This window comes from Ovis aries, chromosome 3 (genome assembly GCF_016772045.2).
Source record: "Ovis aries strain OAR_USU_Benz2616 breed Rambouillet chromosome 3, ARS-UI_Ramb_v3.0, whole genome shotgun sequence".
In the NCBI taxonomy this organism is placed as follows: domain Eukaryota; kingdom Metazoa; phylum Chordata; class Mammalia; order Artiodactyla; family Bovidae; genus Ovis; species Ovis aries.
In genome coordinates, this window is record NC_056056.1 from 36,997,740 (window position 1) to 37,023,332 (window position 25,593).

The 25,593-nt window shown below is 42.3% G+C and overlaps 1 protein-coding gene across 4 annotated transcripts; it reads left to right on the forward strand.

The window, feature by feature from the left end:
* Positions 1-606: 606 nt before the first annotated feature.
* YPEL5 (yippee like 5) lies at positions 607-14,656 on the forward strand. Of its 4 annotated transcripts, XM_027966647.3 has the most exons (5): positions 607-693; positions 5,279-5,336; positions 9,813-9,889; positions 11,067-11,231; positions 12,706-14,656. In XM_027966647.3, the coding sequence occupies exons 3-5, from the start codon at positions 9,839-9,841 to the stop codon at positions 12,928-12,930; spliced, it is 441 nt and encodes a 146-aa protein (XP_027822448.1). In that variant the 5' UTR covers positions 607-693; positions 5,279-5,336; positions 9,813-9,838; the 3' UTR covers positions 12,931-14,656. The 4 variants fall into 4 exon arrangements, with proteins under 4 accessions (XP_027822448.1, XP_042101875.1, XP_060269825.1 ...); XM_042245941.2 differs by lacking the exon at positions 9,813-9,889; XM_060413842.1 differs by lacking the exons at positions 5,279-5,336; positions 9,813-9,889.
* The last annotated feature ends 10,937 nt before the right edge of the window (positions 14,657-25,593 follow it).

Genomic DNA, 25,593 nt, shown 5'->3' on the forward strand with positions numbered 1-25,593 from the left:
AATCTCAAAAAAATCAATTACATGGTGCATTTAAGCTATCTGGGTACCTGCTTGGCCTAGAAAAACAGTGTTTTCATTTGTCATCACTAGGCCTCAGGAAACTAGGCCCTAGCCACCACCTGGTGACGCTGATGACGCGGGATGTCGCACAGCTGCCTCTGTTAAAAAGGCTGGGCAGTCTCCTTTAAGAAGCTGACTCACGTGGACGCTATGTTGTGTGCTCTCAGCTGGGAAGCGGGGTGGATCTTAGGTCTCTCCACATTGGCTGCCTCGGGAGAGTGGGCAGAGTTAGCCTCTTTGATTGGCTGTCCGGGTCCTGGGAGTTGGATCAGGGGCGGGGCAATCTTCAGGGAGATTGCCCCAGGTCTTGCGGCTTCTGGGAGGGGTGGGCCTCGACGCAGACTGGAGCGGGAGTGGGGGAGGGTGCGCCAGAGAAGGGGCGGGGCCTAGCGGAAGGGGCAGGATACCCGGGGGGAGGCGGGGCCTAGAAATGAAAGGCGTTCTGGGCCAACCCGGAGAGCCGACTGTTCGAGGGGCGGAGCTACACCGGGTGATTGACGTTGAGGCCAAACCAGGGAGAGGCGGGGCCAAGGCCAGGGCCTGACTAAACCTGAAGACTCTGGTGGCTAAGGGGCTTCATCCCAGCTGAGAAGCGAAAGCCGCAGGCGGCCGCCGACTTCACAGCCGCTCGGGGTGAGTGCGGCGGGCGGGGGGTGGGTTCGGGGCCGGGTAGGGGCTGAGGCTCCTCTCTGGATCGGAGGCTTCGAAACACTCTGGGATCGGCCCAGGGCGGGGGGCCCAGGCAGGAAGTGCCTCTTCCTCGCCGCGCCCCCTCGGGGGTCCTAGCGCGACCGACCCTCGCCCCTCAGGGCGGGCCCTGGTGCCGGGGCTGCGGACGGACGAGCTGGCCTGTTTCCTCTTTGTGAGGCCCAGGCGCGGCGGCCGCCGTCGGCCCGCCCCCGCCGCGCAACCCGGGCGACTGGCGCGATCGCAACAGCCGCGACCCCCAGCTTGGCGCCCGCGCCCTCCAGCCCCGGCGCAGCCTCGGAGGCCCTGCACATCGCGGCCGGGGCCACAGGCCCGCAGTCCGCGGGCAGTTTGGCCGGCGACCCCACAGCCTCGGCTGCCCCGCCCCCATGGCCCGCGTCCCCGCCGCAGCGTCGGGGGCGCGCCCCGGGCTCCGCGTCGCGGAGGTCGCCGCGGGGGCCACGAAGTGAAGTCTAAACTCTGAAATATGCGGCCATAATAACGCCACGGCGTGGGCCGTTCTTCAAAAGGGCCACATCCTCAGTCGGCTGGCACTTGCCACCGGCAGTGTGGCTGTGGTGGCTTTTGTTTGCTGTCCCGCAAAGGCTGGATGCCCGCCACCCTGCCCTCCTGCGCCCCAGGAGACCCCAGGCCGAGGGAGGGGTCCGCGCCCGCTTGACTGGAGGGCGTGGCGCGACTGTTGGGCGGCCGTCGGGCGACCCTGGCCGCGGGGCGGCCCGCTCAGCTGTTTCCGGCCCCTGTTTGTTGTGCGGGAGGAGGCTGGGCCGCGCCGCGCTCGGGCCCCGTCCCCTCCCGATTGGCCCGCGGCGTCACGTGCCGGCAATCAGCTGGGGCCAGCCGGGGCTTCGGGGCCTGGGCGTCTGCGGCTGTTCACACCCGGCGCGGGGATCGCCTGCGGTCCCCACGGCGAGCTACATCCTTCCTCTCCTCGTAGGTAGGGCGGTAGGCACGCTCTGGCTCGTTTATTTTGCACTTGTAGGTAGGACAATGAGTGTTGAGGACAGCGGAAGCTGGAAAACTGAAATACTACAAAGATCTGTTTTATCCCGACATCTATTAGTCTTCTGTTTCAGGGAGGGTCTGGGAAGGCGTACAGCTTATTTTTAAATTTTTTCTGTTTACAGAGCCCTGTTGGTAGTCTGAGGATTTTTATTGCAGATCTCCTTGACAGATGGAAAACAAAGTAATCTTAGGCCGACCTTGTATTTTCGGAAAGTTAGACTTGCTAGTGAAATAACTGAGGATAATAGAGTATTAGCTAACTTTGCGCAGTCGCACATACAGTGTAGATCCTGTGTTCCAACAAAGATGACCCAAAATGTATGCAGTGTATCCAGGGTACATATTTGTGCCAGATGTGAAGTGTCTTGGTGTAATCTTTTTCTAAAAGTTCATTGCATACTTGTACTGTGTGTCAGATGAGAAGGAAATTGAAAAGAAATTGCCAACTTTTCTCTAGAAACTAATGATTTTTAGTAAAAAGCCTTAGGGAAATGAAGGGTAACAGCTAAATATTAGTAATTTATGAAATGAGTGTTATGAGAGTTCAAAAATGGGACAATGAGAAATGAAATAGGAAGCGTTCTATATAAAGTGGATTGGTATTGATTAGACCTAGAAAATGAAGAGGCTTTGGATTGCTATTGGGCAAACAGAGGCTTAGGAGAGAAAAAAAGGCCTGGAGGCTTTACAAATAGTGAGAAGGTGGAGCTAAAGGAATTTGGTACTTTGTACTAGAAAGGGAAAGTCGCTCAGAAGTGTCTGGCTCTTTGCGACCCCATGGACTGTATTTGGAATTCTCCAGGCCGGAATACTGGAGCAGGTAGCCTTTCCCTTTTCCAGGGGATCTTCCCAACTCGGAGATGTAGCCTTTCCCTTCTCCAAGTGATCTTCCCAACTCGGGAATGGAACCCACGTCTCCCTTATTGCGGGCGGATTCTTACCAGCAGAGCTACAAGGGAATCCGGAGAATATTGGAGCCTATCCCTTCTCCAGGGGAATCTTCTCAACCCAGGAATCAAACGGGTTTCCTGCATTGTAGGCAGATTTTATCAACTGAGCTATCAGGAAAGGCCACCGACTCCAGTATTCTGGCCTGGAGAATTTCATGGACTGTATAGTCCATGGGATTGTGAAGAGTGGGACACAACTAAGAGACTTTCACTTTTGTACTAGAATACCAAGCAAATGTCATGCTCTTTGGAAGTGACCAGTGTCTTCCTTTAGCACATTCTCACCCAGCTCAAGGCCCAATACAGGCGGGGTGCTTTGGAGGGGGGGGGGGGGGCGGGGCATGTTTTGTTTTAAGTTTATATCTGGCAGCCATCTTATGTATAGGAGAGCATGTTGATGAAATGTGCTTAAGTAAGTTATTTAACTCTATACAGGAACCTAAATTGGATTTTAACAACATACAAAATATATGTTGCTACATCTGAAATATCTGGTTGGATCCTTGAGGACCTTTGCCTAGGTTTAGTTGCCTTTGCTTTATTTAAGTGGTAGGAGAAGATAAAAAAAGGTTTAGAAAATAAAAAAGGAAGGGAAATAAGGCCAAAATTAAGTCTAAATGTGAGATTAAACTAGCTACTACCCTCCAAAAAACAGTCCATGAGACGTGAAGCTAGTCCTAAATATTGAGATGTGAAGATAGTCCTACTGAGTATAATCCTGCTGAGAGTATCGTAGTGCCTAAATGGTTGTATAAACCAGTATCAGTTTCTCTGGTAATCCTGTGTAGTAATGGTGCTGGTGTAGGAACTGAACGTTAGTAGTGACATGAAGCTTGCTACCTCGCACGTGAATCAGGAAACCAGACAGTTGAACTACACTCCAGTCCATCCAATTAGAGACTTTTTGACTCATGGTATTGCATCACAACAAAGTAGAGAGATCCTGAGTTTGTCTTGCCAAAAACTGTTTTGGGGAGATTACCAACTCAGATTGTTTAGCTGACTCACCGAGTTACATGACTAGTCTTATTTTCAAGTGATGACTAAACAGAATTGTAGAAACATAATAAACTTGGAAAACGTCTAACAACAAGACATTATTTAGAGAGCAAAAAGAAAAATATAAGTTACTGTCAAATGAAGACCTGATGCCACAACTAGAATGTCATTTGAAATAGCCAACTAAACTGGTCACGTTTTAGAAGAGAACTAGAGGAAAGCATAGCTTGTTTCAACAAAACCTTGGCTTGTTGAATATTTTGTACAAAAGTTGGAGAGTTGGTTTTATGGATCAAACTCAATTTATTATTTTCTCTTGTAGGTTTTCAATAGAACTTATCATAAATCAGTATGAAATAGTTGATGAGATTACAGTAGAGATTAAGTGTTAATTATAGTAATCAGCCAAGGGCTGCCTTTGGGTTTTGTTCCTTTTGTTTTGGAGAGGGAGGAGACTGAAAACTAGATATACCAGCTTGTTTTCACAAGTTTCAGTTTTAGCCAGACTTTTGCAACACACAGCCTCTCCTGGAAGGGCAGATTCCTTTAACCTTTTCTGCACTAGGCTCCTGCACACTCAAGTCCCTGGAGGAGAGAATCTTTGCATCTTGCATTTACCCACCAACTCCTATGGTAGTGGGAAAGCCCGTCTTACCTGTCCAGTGATAGAGTTGGGTGGAGTGGGTGTTCTGTTGTCTGTGGCACTGCCCTGAGGAAATAAGTGGAAAAAAAACCCCATAAAGTCTGTGAACTGGGTGTTTTCCTACCAGAGGGTTCTTAGAGATCCCTCCCTGGTATTTTTAGGGTTGGGAAGTGTGATTCTTCCTTCTGTAAATTCTTCTTGCCAGGATTGAATCTGAACTGGATTATTAGTTACAGGGAGGGTAAGTGCCTATTTTAAGACCTAGAATTATGATACTAAGAATTTGAGATGCTTCAGAAGTTTCTAGCTTTCCTTCTGCATGTCATTTCTGTCACTTGGTCACTTTAGCGTTAACATGGTTAACAAGAAATGAAGCTAGTTAATTAAATTGTTATTGATTTGATTTTCTTTCTGAATCTTGCTTTCTTCATCTGTAATAGAGGGAGGTTAGGGTGGAGAATGTTGAAGATAATCTAGTTTTACTAGATTTACCTTTATTTAGCATTTATTGTGTGCCAGGCACTGTTCTCAGTGTAGTGCTATTTAATTTCCACAACTCAGAGATGAATACAGATACCACGGTTTTATTGATGAAGAAACTGAAGTGAGGATACCTTACCCAAAGTTTACACAACTTTTAAGTGGCAAAGCTAAGATTTGAACCCAGAGTTCCAGTATTTGGGATACATTGTTTAAATCCTGGGGGTGGAGAGAGGAGGAGGCAGCAGTTGGTTATACTATCTGTTTTTATAATCTATGTATTGTTAATCTTCAACATGCTGAACTTGCTACTGAAAGTTGAAGACTTTAGTTAGAAAACCCATGAAGAAAATGGGAGTGGGACTAAATTGATTATGTCAAATATTCCTGTTGATCCTTAAACCTGAATGCCAACCAAGTTTCCTTTTTTTCTAAGATTGCCTGCTTTCTAAATGAAGAGCTCTTTTGCTGTCTGAACAAGTTTTTCAACAAGGGTCAGTGCACTTTCTTTCAAGGGCCAGATGGTGAATATTGTGAACTTTGTAGGCCGTAAGGTTTCAGTAGCAACTATTCAAACTCTGCCATTATACTGAAAGAGCAGCCAAGTATCAACAAATGGGTCTGGCTGTGTTCCAATAAAAATTTATGTATGGTCACTGAAATGTGGATTTCATGTAATTTTCGTGTGTCACAAAAATAGTCTTTTGGTGTCCCCAACCATCTTAAGATATAAAAAGCATTCTTATGTTGCGAGCCATACAAAAACAGGTGGTGAGCTGATTATTGCCTGTAGGCCTTAGTTTTCTGACCCTTGCTTTTAAAGAAAATATTCAGCAATAAGCCAGACTAATGAACAAGGTGTCATATTTGTTAATGTGTATATGTGTGTGTGATGTGTAAATCGGCACCAGTGGTGAACAAGTGAAATTTGAAATTAATGCAGTACAATTTACATTAGCATTCCCCCCAAGATGAAATATTTAGGTATAAATCTAACAATGTGTACAAGATCTATGTGAGGAAGAATATAAAACTAATGAATGAAATCAAGAATAACTAAATAAGTGGAAAGAATTTGTGTGTTCATGGAGAGCAGAAGTCCCAGGAGAGGCAACACAATATGGAAAGAGAAGAATTAAGTCAGAAGATTGACACTACCCAACTTAAAGACTTAGTATAGAAAGAAAGTGAAAGTCGCTCAGTTGTGTCTTATTCTTTGCAATCCCACGGATTATACAGTCCATGGAATTATCCAGGCCACAGTACTGGAGTGGGAGCCTTTCCCTTCTCCAGGGGATCTTCCCAACCCAGGAATCAAACCAAGGTCTCTCTCTTCACAGGCAGATTCTTTACCAGCTGAGCCACAGGGAAGCCCAACTTCAAGACTTAGTATCTACAGTAATCAAGACAGTATGGTGTTGGTGAAGGAATAGACAAATAGATCAGTGGAACAGAATAGAGAGCCCAGAAACAGGCCCACATAAATATGGTCAACTGGACTTTAATACAGAACCAAAGATTTGGCAGAATTTTGGTTATAAACTTGAACTTCAACACTGATTCCAAAACAGACATTACTTAAGCACAATAAGTGCTCTCAGAATCAACACAGAGAGCGTTAGTCATCTGTGAAAGCAGCTCATACTTAAGATATTTTACAAATGTGTCCCTGAAAATACTGTTACTCTTTTAAGTCCAAGCAAGGTGATTAGCATACCTGGGAAGTAATTTAGTTTTTTTAAAATTTATTTATTTTTAAACATTTTGTATTGGGGTATAGCCAATTAACAATGCTGTGATTTCAGGTGTACAGTGAAGGAACTCAGCAATACATATACATGTATCTATTCTCCCCCAAACCCATCTTTGATTCAGGCTGGCACATAACACTGAGCAGAGGTCCATGTGCTATATAACAAGTCTTTGTTATCCATTTTGAACACAGCAGTGTGTACATAACCTGGGAAATAATTTGGATGTAAAAACAATTAGAAGGAGATTGATTGTGGAAGGGTTTGTGGGGATTTGGGGAGGTGATGAAAATATTCTAAAAAGCTGGTTTGTGGTGATGGTAGCACAATTTTGTAAATTTACTAAAAATCATTCATTTGTACACAACAGTGGCCAAATTTTATGTCAATTATTCCTTTAAGAAAATTGTTTTTAAAGAATGAGCTATATACTATCCTATCAGGTCAAAAGTTTCTGACAGGATAAGCTCTGTATAAGCTCTTAGAAAGGGGTGTCTGAAGTACATGCCTTTCATAAGTACATAAGGCTGAAGTACCTTACTTTCGTAGCTCTAGAAGTGATGAAAATGTGAACTAAGTTATTGATGAAGAATGGGGAAGAAAGACCTTGAAAAGTGATTTAGGAGGTCTTCTCAATTTTGCAGTTTCTTAAAGAAGTTGCCAGGGTTTCTAGTTTAGGAGAGGGATTAGAGTTGCCACCAGCAAAGTTAGGGAAGGTAGGCGGCTCAGCATGGAGGCAGGAGCGGTGTGTGAGAAAGCTGAGGAAGAAAGACTGAACTTGGCTGTCTCTTCCGGTCACTAGAGAGTAGGTGGGGTTAAAAGAACTGGAGCAGAATTAGTTCAGATCCCAGCTTGGCCAGTTTCATAAAGTTACAGCCTTTATGTCTTCCTCTACAAAAGTAGGGTAATACATACCTACTAAGAAATTGTTAAGGTTGAATGTGATACATGAAGTACTGAATGCAGTATCCCATATGATGTTGATACTAAATATCAAGTCTCAGGCAGAGTTCAATATATTGCCTGCTGCTGCTAAGTCGCTTAAGTCGTGTCCGGCTCTGTGCGACCCCATAGACGGCAGCCTACCAGGCTCCCCCGTCCCTGGGATTCTCCAGGCAAGAACACTGGTTGTCATTTCCTTCTCCAATGCATGAAAGTGAAATATAAAAGTGAAGTCACTCAGTCGTGTCCGACTCTTAGCGACCCCATGGACTGCAGCCTACCAGGGTCCTCCGCCCATGGGATTTGCCAGGCAAGAGTACTGGAGTGCCTAGGTCCAGAGAAACCTAATTCAGGTGTTTTGCCATAGCTTTTAAGTGACCTTCCCCTTCTGTGGTGCAGTGCCAGTGTGCTTGCCGTCAGTCTCCTGAGTACGCACGGGGGAAATGAGCACCAGGTTGCACTCCTGGCCTGGCGAAGTGAAGGCCTAACATATGAAATTCAATGGCCTGCGAAGGTTTTTCTGTGTTCCAGAGACCTTTGACAGTAAGCGGTATTTTGCTCACTTCTGATAGATTCTCTGGCATTGTAGCTTATCTCTTTTGGCAAATGAGAACTACATTTTACAGTTCTATATACATATATAGAACTCTATACATGGCAACCACAGCTAGGAATAGTGAGTCTGTAGAGATATTTTTGGTCTTGTAATGAATCATGTAACTGAATTCAGTAAAAATAGTTGGGTAAAAGTTAAAAATCGTCTGAATTTGAAGCAGGAAAGAGAAAGCATGATGTTAAGTCTATTTACCCCATTTAGAAATAGTTTTCATGTATCCAGTAGTGAGCAAATGGTCACAGCTATTAATACTGAACCAAAGATAGAACAATATAGGCAGAAGGTATAGGGAGAGTTTGTTTTGAAGTTCAGAATATTTTCCTCGGTAGTATTGCATCTACTATCAGTCAAGTCAAAAATATCTGGTTATTCCTGAATTATTGTTGAAGTAACTTAGATGAATATTATATTTAAAAGTTTGAAGAAACATTGGAAGCCCAAGCTGGAGGATAAATGACAGGACAAATACTAATTTTTAGAGAAATAAAGACTGAGGAGTACGTCTTCAGAGGTGTTACCATAAAACCCTGCTGGTGATTCCTTTCTGTAAACGACTGGTAGTAAGAAACATGACCAAAACCAACTACTCACAGGCTCATTGAATGCTTAATTTGGATCAGGAGTCATCAACTCAGATGTCTTACAGGTGAAGTAATTATGTGGCACAAAACAGATAAAAAGCAAACGAAATGGCCTTGTGGGAAGCGTTGAAGGCACCTCTCAACTCTAGCCAGTTGTTGCCGTATGAGAATATATGTCCTGTGTTGCCAGCTCTCCCCATTGTTTAAAAAGAAAGGCTCAGAACAGGCTGTTAATGAAATCTCTCAAATTTTAAATGATTCTCAACTGTTTTTTATTAAAAATTAAAAACCCTGGGCCAAATTGAACACTAATGTTTTGGTGTGGGAAGGGTTGTTTTGTTCACTGCTGTGTTCCTATGCCATCAAATGAATTCAGCCAGCAGGCCTCAGATTTGTACCCTTTGAGCTTTGTGTAACAAATACTGTGTTCTTAGGCATTTGGGAAAAGTAATGCTGTCCTAAAGACTAAAACAATAGGCAGCAAGTCTTTTATTGTTTTGCAGAAATATAATCAAGAAAGCTAAATGTCATTTTCTAAGTCTTATGTTTTTACCCAGGGTTTATTCGTTGACACCCTTGTTTACTAGCTATAAATTGTAGTATATTTACTATTTGTTTTTCATTACTTATTAAACTTTCATATCATAGTATTTAGTAGGAGTCATAATTATCTTGGTGACAGAAATGTCACATTTCTGATGGCATTAAAACTGCCTTATGGCTGAAGTTGACAGATGTTAGAAGAAATGGGATTTTCTTTTTAATTTGTAATGGAATTTCCCCAAGTTTAAGATGACACTGGATTGCACATGGATTCTACATTTTTCTTTTCCGTAGCAGTAGCTGTATCAGCTCTGTATGGCGTTTTAAAGACAAATAATATTAAATATTTGAAACACAGGAGATGATCACTACATGAAGGAATAAATTCTTTTCAAAATGAAAAGCTACAGTGTATTCTTGATTATACCTAGATCTCTAAAAACGTGCTGTTTTGGGAAATTAACTGCAGTGAATTTGAGAAGTTGCATGTATTAACTCAACTTTTAAAATATTGGAATGTGATTATCCTTGTTTCAGAAGTTGGATTCAGAGCTTTTTCCCCAATGTTTCAGCGCTTCTGTGATTTATTGAATCAAAAGACTTTCTTAAATATAGTAAGTTATATAATAACAGTTCATCTTGCTCTTTGTTCTTATTTTTCTAGCCTTATGCCAGCCTAGACCATCTTGTATGTACTTTTCTTAGAGGAGTCAGTGTTAGAGTAACAGAAAAATTTTGGCTTTGACTTGAGTGAGCCATATTCTGATCATGATTTTCTGTACTTGAAAGCTGTGTGACCTTTGATCAGTTAGTAACCTTGAATAATCTATGAACTGGAGGCAACAACCTCACAGAGTTGATGTGGATTTTGAAATAAGTAAAGCTTCTCTGGTGGCTTGGTGATTAAAAAATCTGCCTGCCAATGCAGGAGATGCAGGTTCAATCCCTGGATCAGGAAGATCCTCTGGAGAAGGAAATGACAACCCACTCCAGTGTTCTTGCCTGGGAAATCCCATGGACAGAAGAGCCTGGTGCCCTATAGCCCATGGGGTTACAAAAGAGTCAGACACGACTTAGCGACTAAACCGCAACAGAGTACCTAGTATAGTGCTCCTCAGCCTCAGGCTTACCAGCTTAGTGCCGTCACCCTGCATGGTTGTGGATGCACCGATGACCAGAGAAACCAGGCACCCGTGCTCTCAAGCCAGGTCACACACTCTCGACCCGTAAGTCTTTCTCAAATTTCAGATACTCAGAGTATATACTTGTTAGTTGCTCAGTCGTGTCCAGCTCTTTGCGATCCCATGGACTATAGCCCCCCAGGCTCCTCTGTCCATGGGATTCTCCAGGCAAGAATACTGGATTGGGTTGCCACGTCTCCAGAATGTATACTTAACTCTGTACTAAACCTTTTTTCTCACCTCTCTGCTGGTGTTTCTGATCATTTGGTTTGATATTGTACACTGTCTTCTTGCCTTTTTCATATCAATCAAAAGAGAAGGGATATTCTTTGGCCTTCCTAGTGAGAATATTTACTTTCTTGACTCATTGCTTCTGAAGTGTTCTTAGCTTGAGTTTGCCTATTTGTTTGGTCCATGTGTGAACTTAGGATCCTTTCATTCAGAGTCAGCTATTTCATGTATTAAGTACTATGAAGAGATCATACATGTATTAAGTACTATGAAGAGATCATATATGTGTATATAAATGGTTCTCTGTGACACCACCAAGTAGATCCTAACAAGTTAAAAAATCATAATGCATTTCTTGTCCTTTTTTATCTGTTCCCAGGTTTTTAGAGCTTCAGCTATAAAAATGGGCAGGATTTTCCTTGATCATATTGGTGGTACCCGTCTGTTTTCCTGTGCAAACTGCGATACGATCCTGACCAACCGTTCAGAACTCATCTCCACTCGGTTCACAGGCGCCACTGGCAGAGCATTTCTTTTTAACAAGGTTTGTGGGGAAAACTGGTTTCATTTCCTCACTGGGTTCAGTGGAAATATTTGATAGCAATACCAGAATACCCCTTAGAGCATGGAGATGCCAAGAAGATTCAGAATGAGAGCTGCACTCCATAGAAATTGCCTGCTAGTTTGTCTTTGGGACTTCAGGAAAGCATTACTAGACTGTGATTTTTAGGCTTGAGAGTTTTAAAGATTATGTGATGATAAGGGTGGTCTCCATTGCTTCAGGAGACACTCAGGGTAAGAATGTGGTAGTGACTTCACAGACTATTGAAGAGGCTGAAACACCCCCATAGCACTAATTTACCCTTACAGGGAGATAGCTGCATTAAGCTGTTGTAGTTTGACAGTGCAAGGGAATAAGGATCATCTATCTAACTTCCTGCTCTAATTTACCAGTCATCTTTCTGATTATGATTTGGCTAATAGGTTTGCTAACCGAAGTGTTTCCTGACTTACAGATTAATGTATAGTCTGCCTCTTTCTCTCATTTCTGGCTTGCTTTCAAATTGGTTGATGTGATTCTGCCTCCTGGAGTCTAATGGGTACTCGCAAAGTTGAATTTCTAGATATTCCAAATATCCTTGAACTACAGAACTAGTCCAAGGTACTGTTCTTAGATATTCAACTTAAACTTCCCCAGAGGACACTCCTCTCTACCATTTAGAAACAAGTGTTTTCTCTGAAAGAATTGATAGTGTATATACATCTTGGTCTTTATTTAGGTATAGAGCAGGGGTTGGCACACCATGGCAGGCTGTTTTTGTAAGTAAAATTTAATGAACCACAACCATGTTTATTCATCTGTGTATTATCTATGGCTGCTTTTGTGCTACCACAGCAGAGCTTAATAGCTATAACAAAGACCAGATAGCCCTTTTCAAAGCCAAAGATATCTGGCTCTTTATAGAAAAATGAAGCATGGAGGATTATTGGAATCCTCCATGTTCAGAGTCATTGGAAATTCTGCCATAGATTCTTTGAACCCACTTGAAAACCGTATATTACAACCTACCCCCAGGCTGTTAGTAGATAAAATTGTTTCAGAAACAGATTTTACAAACGTCTCTTTAAGGAATACCTGTTGTGCACTAGGTTCTTCTGTATTGCTAGCCTTGTCTACACTCAGCATTGAATGGTTAATTATAACAGTGGGACCAAGACCTACATTTTATGACTCCAAGTTAAGGGCTCTTCACTATAACATAGAAGCGTAACTAATGTATATAAATAGGGTGACTTAGAACAATACAATACATGATTGCATTACATATCCGGTTCAGCACAGGTGTTTATCTGTCCCAGCAATTTGTCAAAATAGCTCTTGGAAAGTGTGTTGCAGATTTGACAAACAACTATCTGCTTTTCTGAAGTTGCTGTTCTTTCACCAACAGAAATATTATGTACCATTTTGGGCAGATAACTTACATGCCTTTGCAATTCTGTTTTCATGTGTTTCTTAGGTAGTTAACCTACAGTATAGTGAAGTTCAAGATCGGGTCATGCTCACTGGCCGCCACATGGTTCGAGATGTGAGCTGCAAAAACTGCAATAGCAAACTGGGATGGATCTATGAGTTTGCCACTGAAGACAGCCAGCGTTATAAAGAAGGTCGTGTGATCCTGGAACGCGCTCTAGTTCGAGAAAGTGAGGGCTTTGAGGAGCATGTACCATCTGATAACTCTTGAAGAAAAAGAGAGAAATCCATCTTTTCCCAGGTCTCCTTCACTGAAAACAAAAATCTACTTACATACACTGTCACCTTAGCATCAGAGTCGGATTCATGAACTGCGGAACAAGAGGTTGTGAGAATCTATGATGGAACCTTCCTTTCTTTCCTTTTTTTTTTTAATTTTCTATTTTCCATCCAACAGCAGTGTGTAGAGAGAATATTATGCAGATGCCTTTTTTTTTCCCCCCTGTGTTTACATCTTGAGGCAGAATAGTCTATCTGCAGCTACATGGTGGGCTATGTGAGGAAAAAAATCTGGGCTATTAAGAGTGAAAAGTATTTTATGTAAATTTTGAAAGGAAAATGTGTCAAGAGCATGGTTTTTTAAATTTATTTGGGCTTCATTTTAAGACTTTTTAAAAAAAACCAGTTATTTCACTTGATTTGCTAGCTTCAGAGAAGAGATCCGAATTTGTGACCAGCGCTAAAGGTTCAGTGTTAGTGTTGCTTGTGCTGGCCATTGTGCCATATTCTTGTTGGAGATGAACCGTAGCATCAGAGCCCATTCTTCCTTGTCAGTCTTGACCCAAAGATGTCACCATTCCTAGTTATTTGTCACCACATAATTGGTGTTGATTGGAAACTTTTCCTGATATGGGGCAGAACTGCTTGGTTGTCTTTTCCATGTAACTTAAGCATAGTAATATAAATAAAGTAATAGTTGGATGTTTTTGGTCCTGTGTTGCTTTTAAAATCACCTTTCGAAAGAGCAGAGTATTTGATAAGTAATTGTCATAGTAGTGTTTCTTTTCATCTCTTAAACCAAATTGACTGTATATAAGATACTTCTTCGTTTAAATTAAAGCATACTGTTTAAATCCACAGTATTGTATTTAGAAAACAACTGAACAGAATGTCTGTGCATTCATGCAGAAAGCATTTCTTCTGCATGTGTTTTAAATGGAGGGAAGTGAAGCAGCCTATCTAAAAATACTGCTTTGCAAAGCATTTCAGCATATCCTTTTCAATTTTGCATTGATTTTGACAAGTCTGTAGAGCCTGATAGTTACATCAAAGGATTTAGATCTCCTAGCATTATTTTCTCAGATCTTCCTTCAGAAGTTTAGGTGTTGAAATCGAAACTGTACTTGGTCCCTTCAAGTTGATAGGGATCAAATTTGACTCAGGGGTTATTTGAGCCCAAAATTTACAGCATTAAGAAGTATTAAAGTGTAAATGTTTCTTTATCCAAACCATTTCTAGGTATTTTAGTATTTGTTTCTGGTGGAATAAATGGCATTAAAATTGGCTAAATACTTCAATGAATGAATGAATGGCTGCTTGCTCAATTTCTAGGTTCTATAGCAGTGAATGTTATGATTAAAAATATAGTCTCTGTCTGAAGATGAAATTTGTCCTAAATTAATTGGCAAAATCATCCTGTCATTGATATTAGAAGTGACTTCTGAGTACAGTTAGGATTTTCTCTTATTTGCCTTTGGGCTCTTGGTTAGAGGCATATGTCTCTTGATTTGGTAGGTGTATAATACTGCATTTGAGATATGTGGACACAAATTCTTCTCTTTCCTTCACAATGGACTAAATCTTCAAGCATTAAGAAATAGCACTGATTCCCATTCATTTCCATACTGGCCTTTGATTATATGCAGACTGCTAGTAGCATGCCTTACCTTTAGCACTATGTGCATTTGCTGTCACAATAAAGTATATTTTGTCTTGCATTGGTGCAAAACTGCTACTTATTTTCCACTGACCTTTTTCCTAGTGATCATCTTAATTTTTAATCTATGAACACATACATCATACCTTTGAGTAGCTATTGCTTTTTTCAGTAGGCAGTGATAAGGTGACATTATGGTTTAGTTAATTCTACCTAATTTACAACTGGAAATATTGAATTTACCAATATTAACTTCTCTGAGATGATTTTTGCCTCAGACACTAGCAACTATAGTTGTAGTGTACATGAACAAATAAAAGTGTCATAGGACCAGGTTAACTTTTAGGTGACTGCACCAGAGCGTGTTTCTCTCTGCCCTTCCTTTTAAAAACTTCCTTTGGCAAAAAAAAAAAAAAAAAAAGCAAAAACAAAGAGCAATGTGGAGGATCCAGTCAGATTGGATTGTTTACAGAAAAGTAAGCACACTGTTGACTTGAGATGGGAAACCGCTAATGGGGATGATTTTGTTGTGGGAAGGGGGAAGGTTAACCAGATACAGGTGAGTATACTATATAATGAGTGGCTTACTGAAGTGTGACTACATCCTAAAGTGAGTATTCCAGGTTTAAAAATTTTTAGTAATTATGTAATAATCTAAGTTACAATTGCGAGTGGCTATTTTGATACTGGAGGAGAAAATAGCTATACCATTAACTTTTCTAAATTACATATTCATAAAGGTCATATGGGGTGTTTAAATGCAAAGTCTGGGCCCTAGCCTAGACCTGTATCAGTTCACAGGTAATTTTTGGTCAGGCAGGTTATAAAAGGTACCCGTTGTAAAATATTCAGAGATATTATCATTTTTAGAACAGTTAAAAATACCTCACAGTTGAAACAGATCTAGTAATTAATTGCATGTCTGTCTTTAACACTGGCTTTCCAGGAGCCATATAAAACCAAAACTCTTAATTCTAATCTTAGAAAGATGTGAATTGAGAATAGAGCAAGATTAAACTGAAAGACTCCTGTTAGGGTAGCACATTACAATGATATGAAGGTATCTATTAGAAGCAGAACTAAGAGAAGTTAGCATGGATACTTATTGTAAATTGGATATGAATTGTATGGCTTCTATATTTTAAAATATTTGTATTTCCCAAATTGAAACTTCCATATTAAGGGAAAAAATACATACATTTCAAAGCACTGTTAAGGGTTCTGTGATCCTGGGCATCGCTTTACGTATTTGTTTTTTAAAATCATCTGCATTTTGACCTCTTGGGGGCTTGTTAACAGTGAATTATGTCTTCATTCCCTCCCATGAAACTGGATTGGTCTCTGAGCTGGAGCCAAAAAATCTGATATTTTACCAAACCACAAAGATAACCTATCTCCTATTACATGAGAATCACTAATCTCAAAGGGTTATCCAAACAGTGTATAGTTGTGTTACCACTTGGTAAAAGTAGGTGTTTATCACAGGGGGCCCACAGACTTAGAAGTATGACTAATAAAAAACAGATAATTACAGTTTCCACCTGCTTTTTTGAAAACAGTGGCTTTTTAAAACAGTTAAGTACAATAGATAAACATATAAGGAGAGGAAAAGTCTCTGGGAAAGAGTTTCTAGAAAGATCACTGGACTTTAAGGACTGGCCATCAATGCTGTGATTTATTGGCTGTGTGACTTTGGGAAGTATGTGACTTAACCTCTGAACCTTAGTTTTCTCAAGTATGGATTATGAAAACAAGCCCTATCTTAAGTGATTCTGGTTATAAAATAGTGAGATACATGGCCTAAAAACCTGTAAAGTATCATGCAGATGTTTAGAATAACTGCTATATGTTTGTTTTCAATAATCCTGAACAACACTTCCCAACCTTTACCCTAAATTAATGAATGACTGGAATGCTTTCAAAGCTATAACTCCTTCCTGGTCTTGATATGTACTCCTAAACCTTTAAGCAAATTAGGGCATGAAATCTGCTATTTATCAAATGTTACTGTCTTGACCTTTCACCGTAAGAAATCTTTTATAATCTGCTACAATAGACACTTTACTTTGAAAAATCATCAAAGCTATTTTTCTCCCACCATGGAACAGAAGGAAGAAAAGGTAAAAAGTTCATTAAATACAGCCTCAATGATAAAAATTTTAAAACTTCACTTCCCATTTCCACCCCCAACCCCTGTCAGACAACGTTGCTTTTTGAAAAGAGTACTACAAGAATATTCACTAAAATTCCACTAGTTAGTTTTCAAATCCAACTTTCTTTCTCCAGTGTTTGCCTCAGCCTGTCTCTCACTACTGCTATAATAAGATTGTGAGAAATCGTTCATATACGAAATCATCTTGTTTCAATCCTACTCTGGCAATATGCTCTACAGATGAACAAGTTGTCTCTCATCCCCAGATTTCTAGCAAAATACAAATTTTGTCTAATTTTAAAAACTTGTATCCAGAGCAAAGCCCGGCTTTGAAAAAGGTATTGACCAGAAGTTTTTAGGGATTGGTGCAGTTTGAGAAACTCCACTGGTGTGCGGGTGAGTCAGGAAGTTGGCTTCAGCTGTCCCCAGAATTTCATTCTTCTTCCGTTAACTCTTGAGGAGCCATGGAGTAAGCTGTCAACAACTGGCACATCACCTTCTCAGCTAATCTGCTGACTACCTGTAGCCATCCCAGAAAATGCTGGGCAAGTGGAGGCAACACTATGAAAGCATGAAAATCCATGAGTATTCTATGTCCCTAACTAAACCCCCTCCCTTCCCCAGCTTCCAAGCCAGCTGGAAGGAGCTCAGAGGCATTTCTGAAAGCTGTCAGTATGCCAAAAGGAGTCAAGTATTTCCATCCCCTTCCTAAGTCTTAGGTCCTGTTTCTGAGTAGACTCCTTAGAAAATGAGTTTCAAAGATGGCGGGTGGGGTGGGGTGGGGTATATTTAAGGACTTGAGTAATAAGGTGTAAAGTAGTCCAGTGGTTCCACTGAATAAAAAACGTTAACATAAAATCAGCTGAAATCCATGCTACCAGTAAAGCACCAGTAGGTGGCAGGAGTACACAGGATATTCAGTACTTACGTGCCAGCCTGACCTGCCTTGGAGAAGAGTAACAGGAGGCAGTCTGTTATTGTCGTTAATAATCAGCTGGATTGAAGCAAGAAGAGATTTTACTCTGGTAGAGCTGAATTATTGTGGGAGGGTCAAATCAAATTATATGTGAGAAATACCCTAGAAACTATGAATTACTATACAAAGAGTTGGAGAAGGCGATGGCACCCCACTCCAGTACTCTTGCCTGGAAAATCCCATGGACAGAGGAGCCTGGTAGGCTGCCGTCCATGGGGTCGCAAAGAGTCAGACACGACTAAGTGACTTCCCTTTCACTTTTCACTTTCATGCATTGGAGAAGGAAATGGCAACCCACTCCGATGTTCTTGCCTGGAGAATCCCAGGGACGGGGGAGCCTGGTGGGCTGCTGTCTACGGGGTCACACAGAGTCGGACACAACTGAAGTGACTTAGCAGCAGCATACAAACTAATATTGTTTCCTGTTTTTGTGTTGATAAGTGATTTTTTTTTTTCTGCTGTGTTTCTTTTAGTATCTAAAGTTTTAGCTTATACAACTTCGAAATTTTTCCGACAACTAACTTTATAATGGCTTTTATTTTGGTCTTGACAACCTGAGGTCATAGAAACATCACAGTGTGACTTTGAAGTTAGTTAACTTCTTGAAGCTTCATTTCCCCAACTTTAAAATATGGAAACTAATTTCCAGAGAACATGTGTGAAAACTGTAAGCCATGCAGTATTCTAAAAATAAAATATATTCCTATAAACTGAGTGAGGTTCAATGGATTATTTAACTAGTGTAGGCTCCAGTTGCTAGAAAGTATTTGCTCATACATTTTTCCATATTCAGCAATATTTGCCTGTTACATGTGTCAGGCAGTATGCTAGTTGTTAGTCAGCAACACCTGGCACCCACTTGCCAGAAGCCTTATGAAGGATGTTTGCAAAGCCCAGTAAAAAGCCTCAAAGCCACTCTATCAGTACAGGATGTGTTCTGCTGCAGGAACTGAAGGCATTCGACATAGGGACGCACAAGCTCATAAAGCAGAATAAAAGGCCTTCATTCTTCCAATTGATTAAGTTCTAAGTTTGAAAAAGAGGAAACCTCCCATATTAAATGTGAATAACAGAAATCATCCTTCCATGTGCAACGGATTCTGAAATTGGATTATCCTTACATTCTAAAGCTTCATCTGTCTCCCTTCCAGAAACAAATGTAAATCAGCATTTTCAGGGCACATGGAGAAAAGAAGGAACACCAGCTTACCTCTGACAACCTCTATGCCAAGTAGAGGACTTCCATCACAGTGAAAGGCAGGACCAAGGCTCAGAGCCTTTGCACAAGAAACATCGCAAGTAAACTTAAACTGCTCTTTAAATTGGATTGAGGTAAGAAAGGTGAAAGTGAAAGAATTGTAAACTCATAGGAACTCCGATTTAGGCGTTATCTAATTAGTGAGCTCAAACTCAGATGCCCTTGGATCCCAGATATCTCGTTAAAATAAGGAAAGTGGGCCGGGTATAAGACTACTGAAGGTGGTGGTACTACTGAAGGGAGTGAAGAGTGGGCGCATACCCCACTTACAGACAGATGTTTGGTTTAAGTCACCTTAGAGTAACTGGCCAAACACAGCTTATCCTTTGTACCTTCAGAGCTTCTGCTTACATCCCTCACCTAGTCCATCCTCTCATTTTAAACATTTGGAAACTAGGACCAGGAGAGGAGATGTGACTAAGGCACGTTCTCATTGTAAGTAGCAGAGAGGTTACATTTAAGGTGAGGCATGTCGCACAACAGAGCACTGCAGAATGAGCTAGAGGTCGCGTGTATTATTCATAGGAGGAGCCTTGGGAGGCTGACTGCCTAAGAGCCAGGACTCCATGGCCAAAGGGCCTGTGCCAGAATCCCAGTTCTAACACTTAAGAACTGTGCCCTGAGCAAGTTTCTTAACCTTTCTGTGCCTTGGCTTCTTTGTCTCTAAAAAGGGGATAATGATAGTACTGATTCCATAGGGCTGTGCTGAGGATAAAGTGAGGTAGTATGTGGAAAGCGCTTACACCTGTGACTTGTGTATCATCACCTCCATTTGCAGGTAAGGAAACACCTGCTAACAGGTCAAGGTCACACAGCTTTACTAGAGGTCAGAAATCTGCATGCACATTAATCGGCACACATACACACACACACACACACACGAAGCTGGCGTGGATCTCCCTCTCAGGCATACTGATTTCACAACCTGACCTCCTGAGCCTCACATCTGCAGTGACCGACGAGAAGGAGAACAAGAGGGGCCAGAGCAGAGGCCAGAGCTCAGTGGCCAGTTGGATTGTTCTATTCTCAGGAGTAATGTAGGCTTCCAGAAAAGCAAGCACAGGGATGATGCAGTTAACATACATCAGTGTTTCTCAGACTTCAGCACATGTTAATATTAGAACTAACTGCAGGGTATGTGAAGACACAGAGCCCTGATACTGTGCACAGCGTTTCTGAGTCAGCAGGTCTGGGATGGAGCCCAAGAATTTGCGTTTCTAACAAGTTCCCAGTAATGCTGAAGAAGCTGAAGTTGAATGGTTCTATGAAGATCTATAAGACCTTCTAGAACTGACATCCAAAAAAGATGTCCTTTTCACTATAGGGAACTGGAATGCAAAAGTAGGATGAAGGGAATGGCAAGCCACTTCAGTATTCTTGCCTTGAGAACCCCATGAACAGTATGAAAAGGCAAAATGATAGGATACCAAAAGAGGAACTCCCCAGGTCATTAGGTGCCCAATATGCTACTGGAGATGTCAAGAGCTACCTGGAGTAATAGGCAAGTTTGGTCTTGGAGTACAAAATGAAGCAGGGCAAAAGCAAACAGAAGCACTGGTAATAGCAAACACCCTCTTCCAACAACACAAGAGAAGACTCTACACATGGACATCACCAGATGGTCAATACAGAAATCAGATTGATTCTATTCTTTGCAGCCAAAGATAAAGAAGCTCTATACAATCAGCAAAACCAAGACCCAGAGCTGACTGTGGCTCAGATCATGAACTTATTGACAAATTCAGACTTAAATTGAAGAAAGTAGGGAAAACCACTTGGAGAAGGAAATGGCAACCCACTCCAGCACTCTTGCCTGGAAAATCCCATGGACAGAGGAGCCTGGTAGGCTACAGTCCATGGGGTCTCAAAGAGTCCAACATGACTGAGTGACTTCACTTTCACTTTTCACTTTCATGCATTAGGGAAGGAAATGGCAACCCACTCCAGTGTTCTTGCCTGGAGAATCCCAGGGACAGAGGAGCCTGGTGGGCTGCCATCTATGGGGTTGCACAGAGTCGGACACGACAGAAACAACTTAGCAGTAGCAGCAGCAGGGAAAACCACTAGACCATTCAGGTATGACCTAAATCAAATCCCTTACAATTGTACAGTGGAAGTGATAAATAGATTCAAGGGATTAGATCTGACAGAGTGCCTGAAGAACTATGGACGGAGGTTCGTGACATTGTACACGAGGCAGGGATCAAGACCATCCCTAAGAAAAAGAAATGCAAAAATGCAAAATCGTTGTCTGAGGAGGCCTTACAAATAGCTGAAAAAGAAGAGAGGCTAAAGGCAAAGGAGAAAAGGAAAGATATAACCATCTGAATGCAGAGTTCCAAAGAACAGCAAGGAGAGATAAAGTCTTCCTCAATGATCAGTGCAAAGAAATAGAGGAAAATAATAGAATGGGAAAGACTGGGGATCTCTTCAAGAAAATCAGAGGAACCAAGGGAATATTTCATGCAAAGATGGACACAATAAAGGACAAAAATGGTATGGGCCTGACAGAAGCAGAAGATATTAAAAAGAGGTGGCAAGAAAACACAGAAGAACTATAGAGAAAAGATCTTCATGACCTAGATAACCACGATGGTGTGATCACTCACCTAGAGCCAGATATCCTGGAATGTTAAGTCAAGTGGTCCTTAAGAAGACTCACTATGAACAAAGCTAGTGGAGGTGATGGAATTCCAGTTGAGCTATTTCAAATCTTAAAAGATGATGCTGTGAAAGTGCTGCACTCAATATGCCAACAAATTTGGAAAACTCCACAGTGGCCACAGGACTGGAAAATGTCAGTGTTCATTCCAATCCCAAAGAAAGGCAATACCAGAGAATGCTCAAACTACCGCACAATTGCACTCATCTCACACGCTAGCAAAGTAATGCTCAAAATTCTCCAAGCCAGATTTCAATAGTACGTGAATCATGAAATTCCAGATATTCAAGCTGGATTTAGACAAGAACAAGGAACCAGAGATCAACTGCCAACATCTGCTGGATCATAGAAAAAGCAAGAGTTTTCCAGAAAAACATCTACTTCAAAGGCCAAAGCCTTTGACTATGTGGATCACAACAAACTGTGGAAAATTCTGAAAGAGATAGGAATACCAGACCACCTGACCTGCCTCCTGAGAAATCTGTATGCAGGTCAAGAAGCAACAGAACCGGACATGCAACAATGAACTGGTTCCAAATTGGGAAAGGAGTACATCAAGGCTGTATATTATCACCCTGCTTATTTAACTTCTATGCAGAGTACATCATGTGAAATATCAGGCCAGAATAAGGACAAGCTGGAATCAAGATTGCCGGGAGAAATATCAGTAATCTCAGATATGCAGATGGTACCAACCTTATGGCAGAAAGTGAAGAAGAACTAAAGAGCCTCTTGATGAAAGTGAAAGAGGAGAGTGAAAAAGTTGGCTTAAAGCTCAACATTCAGAAAACTAAGATCATGGCATCTGGTCCCATTACTTCATGGCAAATAGATGGGGAAACGATAGAAACAGTGAGAGACTATTTTGGGGGGCTCCAAAATCACTGCAGATAGTGACTACGGCTATGAAATTAAGCAAAATTAAAAGATGCAGTAATTGCAATGCATATGCTCTAGTTGTTACGTATTACTTGCATACACCCTAGCACATGGTGGGTTTCTGTTGTAGCCAGCCTCCAAGATGGCACCAGGGATCCTCACCTTCTGGAATTCATACCCTCATGTCGTTTACTCCCACACTGAATCACAGCGAGTTCATGTGACTATTGTGCAAGTGACAGTGTTTGACTTCCAGGGCCAAGTCATAAAAGCCATCTGAGCTTCCTCTTCAGCTTCTTGAATCACTCGCTCTGGGGGACGTCAGTCTCCTTGTTGTGAGATCAGGCAAGCAGCTGTGGAGAGGTCCCCTGCCAACAACCAGCACTAGCTTGCCAGGCATGTGAATGTACCACCTCAGAAGTGAGTCCCTGAGTTGCTTACTGACATCTCATGACAGCCTCTTGGGAGACTCAGAGCTAGAAGTGCCCAGCCAAACAAAATTCCTGACTCATAGAAATAGCATTGTTGTTTTAAACCACTCATTAGTTCTGCAGCAATAGTTACCTAATACAGTGCTTTAAAGAAAAAAAAAAAAGTCAGTCTCCTCTCCCAAGTGAGAAACTCGTTGGTGTTTCTGGCTCAAATCCATGCAGTCTTCCATAGGACCAGCAGGGGACACCATTAGACCATCTTCTTATCTGGCTATGTGGGCATTTTTTTTCCCCCACTCAAGCAGTGGGTACACCAAAGTTGGGCCAGAGGAAATGCCAGACCTCCCAGGAAGCATGCCAGCCATCTCAGGCCCCTGCTTGTGGGATGGAGCTGATGGTGGTCCCTGCGGAACAGCCAGCCCCAAGAATCAGCTCAGAGCAGGGCCCCTGCCCCTGTAGCTAGGAACCCCAGAGAAGAGCTCAGAATCCTGCTCCCTAGCTTTAAAGCAAGTCCTGGGCAGGCTTTAATATAGCTCCCCAGTGGCCAGAGAAGCTCCGGCTCTTGGACTTGAGCAAAGACCCTGATCAGGGTTGCTCTGACCATGAGGCCTCTTTTGGGGAAATGTTTGTAGTCTTATCCAAGTGACTCGTTTGCTCCTGAGAAGAAAGGACCAAAGAGAGCCTGTCCTAAGTGATAGGCCTCGCTCCCTCTACTGTGCTGGTGCACCCCAGCGCCCCGCCCTGCCAGTGAGCACCCTTGTGGTGGCCTCATGGTCAGCCAGTGAGAGAGTCCTGCTGCAAGAAGGCAGTCGACACTGTCCTTGTGCCTGAGGCTTTGGGACCCCTCAGCGCGTACTAGCAACTAAACCACCGCATCACATACTTGCAGACCCAGGCCCAGCCTCAAGGAGTAAGGAACTGTCAACTGGGTCTGCCCCAGCCATAGAAGAGCTGGGAAGCCAAGGACCACACAGCCAGCTAACCCAAGAGAGCCACCCAGCAAGCTGGAGATAGCTAGGGTCAGAATGCAGGTCCCTAGTTCCTTCTGGGTGGTGAGAGATGGGTGAGACAGTTAAGCCCACCTCCCTGCTCTCTTCTGTCCTCAAGAAAGAGCAGAGAGCCCTGCTGGCCCTCTTCTCCTCTGAGGCTGAAACCCAGAGTATCAAAGGTCTTCCCACATCTTCTGCTATATCTTCCCAGCCCTGGAGAGGCTTTGTGGGGGAGGGTAGAAAGAACTAGAACATATCCTGGATGCTTCACCTCATTCCTTGTTAGTGTTGGGGTCAAGGTAGGGGCTGGGGATGGGAAGTCATCTATGTGAGGGGGTGAGAGGGTGAAGATTTGTGTACCAGGAGTTGGCTGACCCCTAATACCTACTTCACTTGCCCTTAGAACTGGCTAGGAGGCAGAACCACCCTCCTGGGGGCTTATGAAAATATAGGGAAGGCATTTTTTTTCTTCTGATGTAGTGTGCTTAAGCATCTACACATTGAACTACATACATATAAGTAATATTACATGTTGCTTTTTATTTCTCCTTTTTATTGCAGAGTATTATTTTGAATTCTTTGAAATTATACACATAGATAGGTTTTAGTAATTACGAGTTTCAACACTGTAATGAGGCACATAATCATTTATGTGTCAGCTTGACAGGGCTAAAGGATGTCTAGGATAGCTGATAGTTAGCTGGTTTCTGGTTGTGTCTGTGAGGGTGTTTCTGGAAGAGATTAGCATCTGAAGAAGATCTACCCTCATCAGTGCAGGCAGGCACCATGCAATCCCTTGTGGGTGTGAATAGATCAAAAAAAAAAAAGTGAAGGAAGGGCAATTTCCTCTCTCTCCTTGAGCTGGGACATCCATCTTCTCCTGTCCCCAGGCATCAGTGCTCCTGGTTCTCAGGCCTCCAGACCTGGACTGAGTTATCCTACCAGCTGCTCTGACTCTCCAGATCAGCCTCCATAATCACATGAGCCAGTTCCCATAATAAATCTCCTCTTGTATATCTATATATATCCTATTGATTCTGTTTCTCTGGAGAACCTTGACTAATACAGAGCATTAAAATAGTTATTACAAATGGGTATGGTTGAAGCACTGCAGTAAAGGGATTGATTATTGCCTTAGCTCGTCCCTTGACAGTTTGGTTCTATAATAGGCACTCATTTCTTAGGCTCCAAAACGATGCTATCATTTAGCCTTATGAAGTTCTGATTAGAAAAAGTAGAGCTAGGGGACTTCCCTGGAGGCCCAGATAGTTAAGACTTCATGCTTCCAATGAAGGGACCACAGATTCCATCCCTGGTCTGGGAACTAAGATCCGGCATGGTGCAGCCTAATAAATAAATAAAAATAAAACAACAACAAAAAGCCGTATAAGGGGAAGAGCAGAAAATGCAAGTGGATACTTCAATGTTAAAAGAAAGAAAAGGCAGAGATAGTACTTTAACCTTTAACTACATTTTGAGCGTAGCCTTGTATCAACCCCGTTGTCAAGACATTGTGAGACATTGTGATAGCTATTCCTTATTAGGTGTCCTCTGGGCTTAGGAGCGCTTCCCTGGTGGCTCCGCGGTGAAGAATGAATCTGCCTGCCAAGCAGGAGATGTAGGTTCGATCCCTGAGTCAGGAAGAACCCCT

Coding starts and splice junctions, on each gene's coding strand:
- YPEL5 (XM_027966647.3), top strand. CDS start 9,839: ATGTTTCAGCGCTTCTGTGATTTATTGAATCAAAAGACTTTCTTAAAT. Junction 9,890..11,066: donor AAAAGACTTTCTTAAATATA/GTAAGTTATATA, acceptor ATCTGTTCCCAG/GTTTTTAGAGCTTCAGCTAT. Junction 11,232..12,705: donor GAGCATTTCTTTTTAACAAG/GTTTGTGGGGAA, acceptor TGTGTTTCTTAG/GTAGTTAACCTACAGTATAG.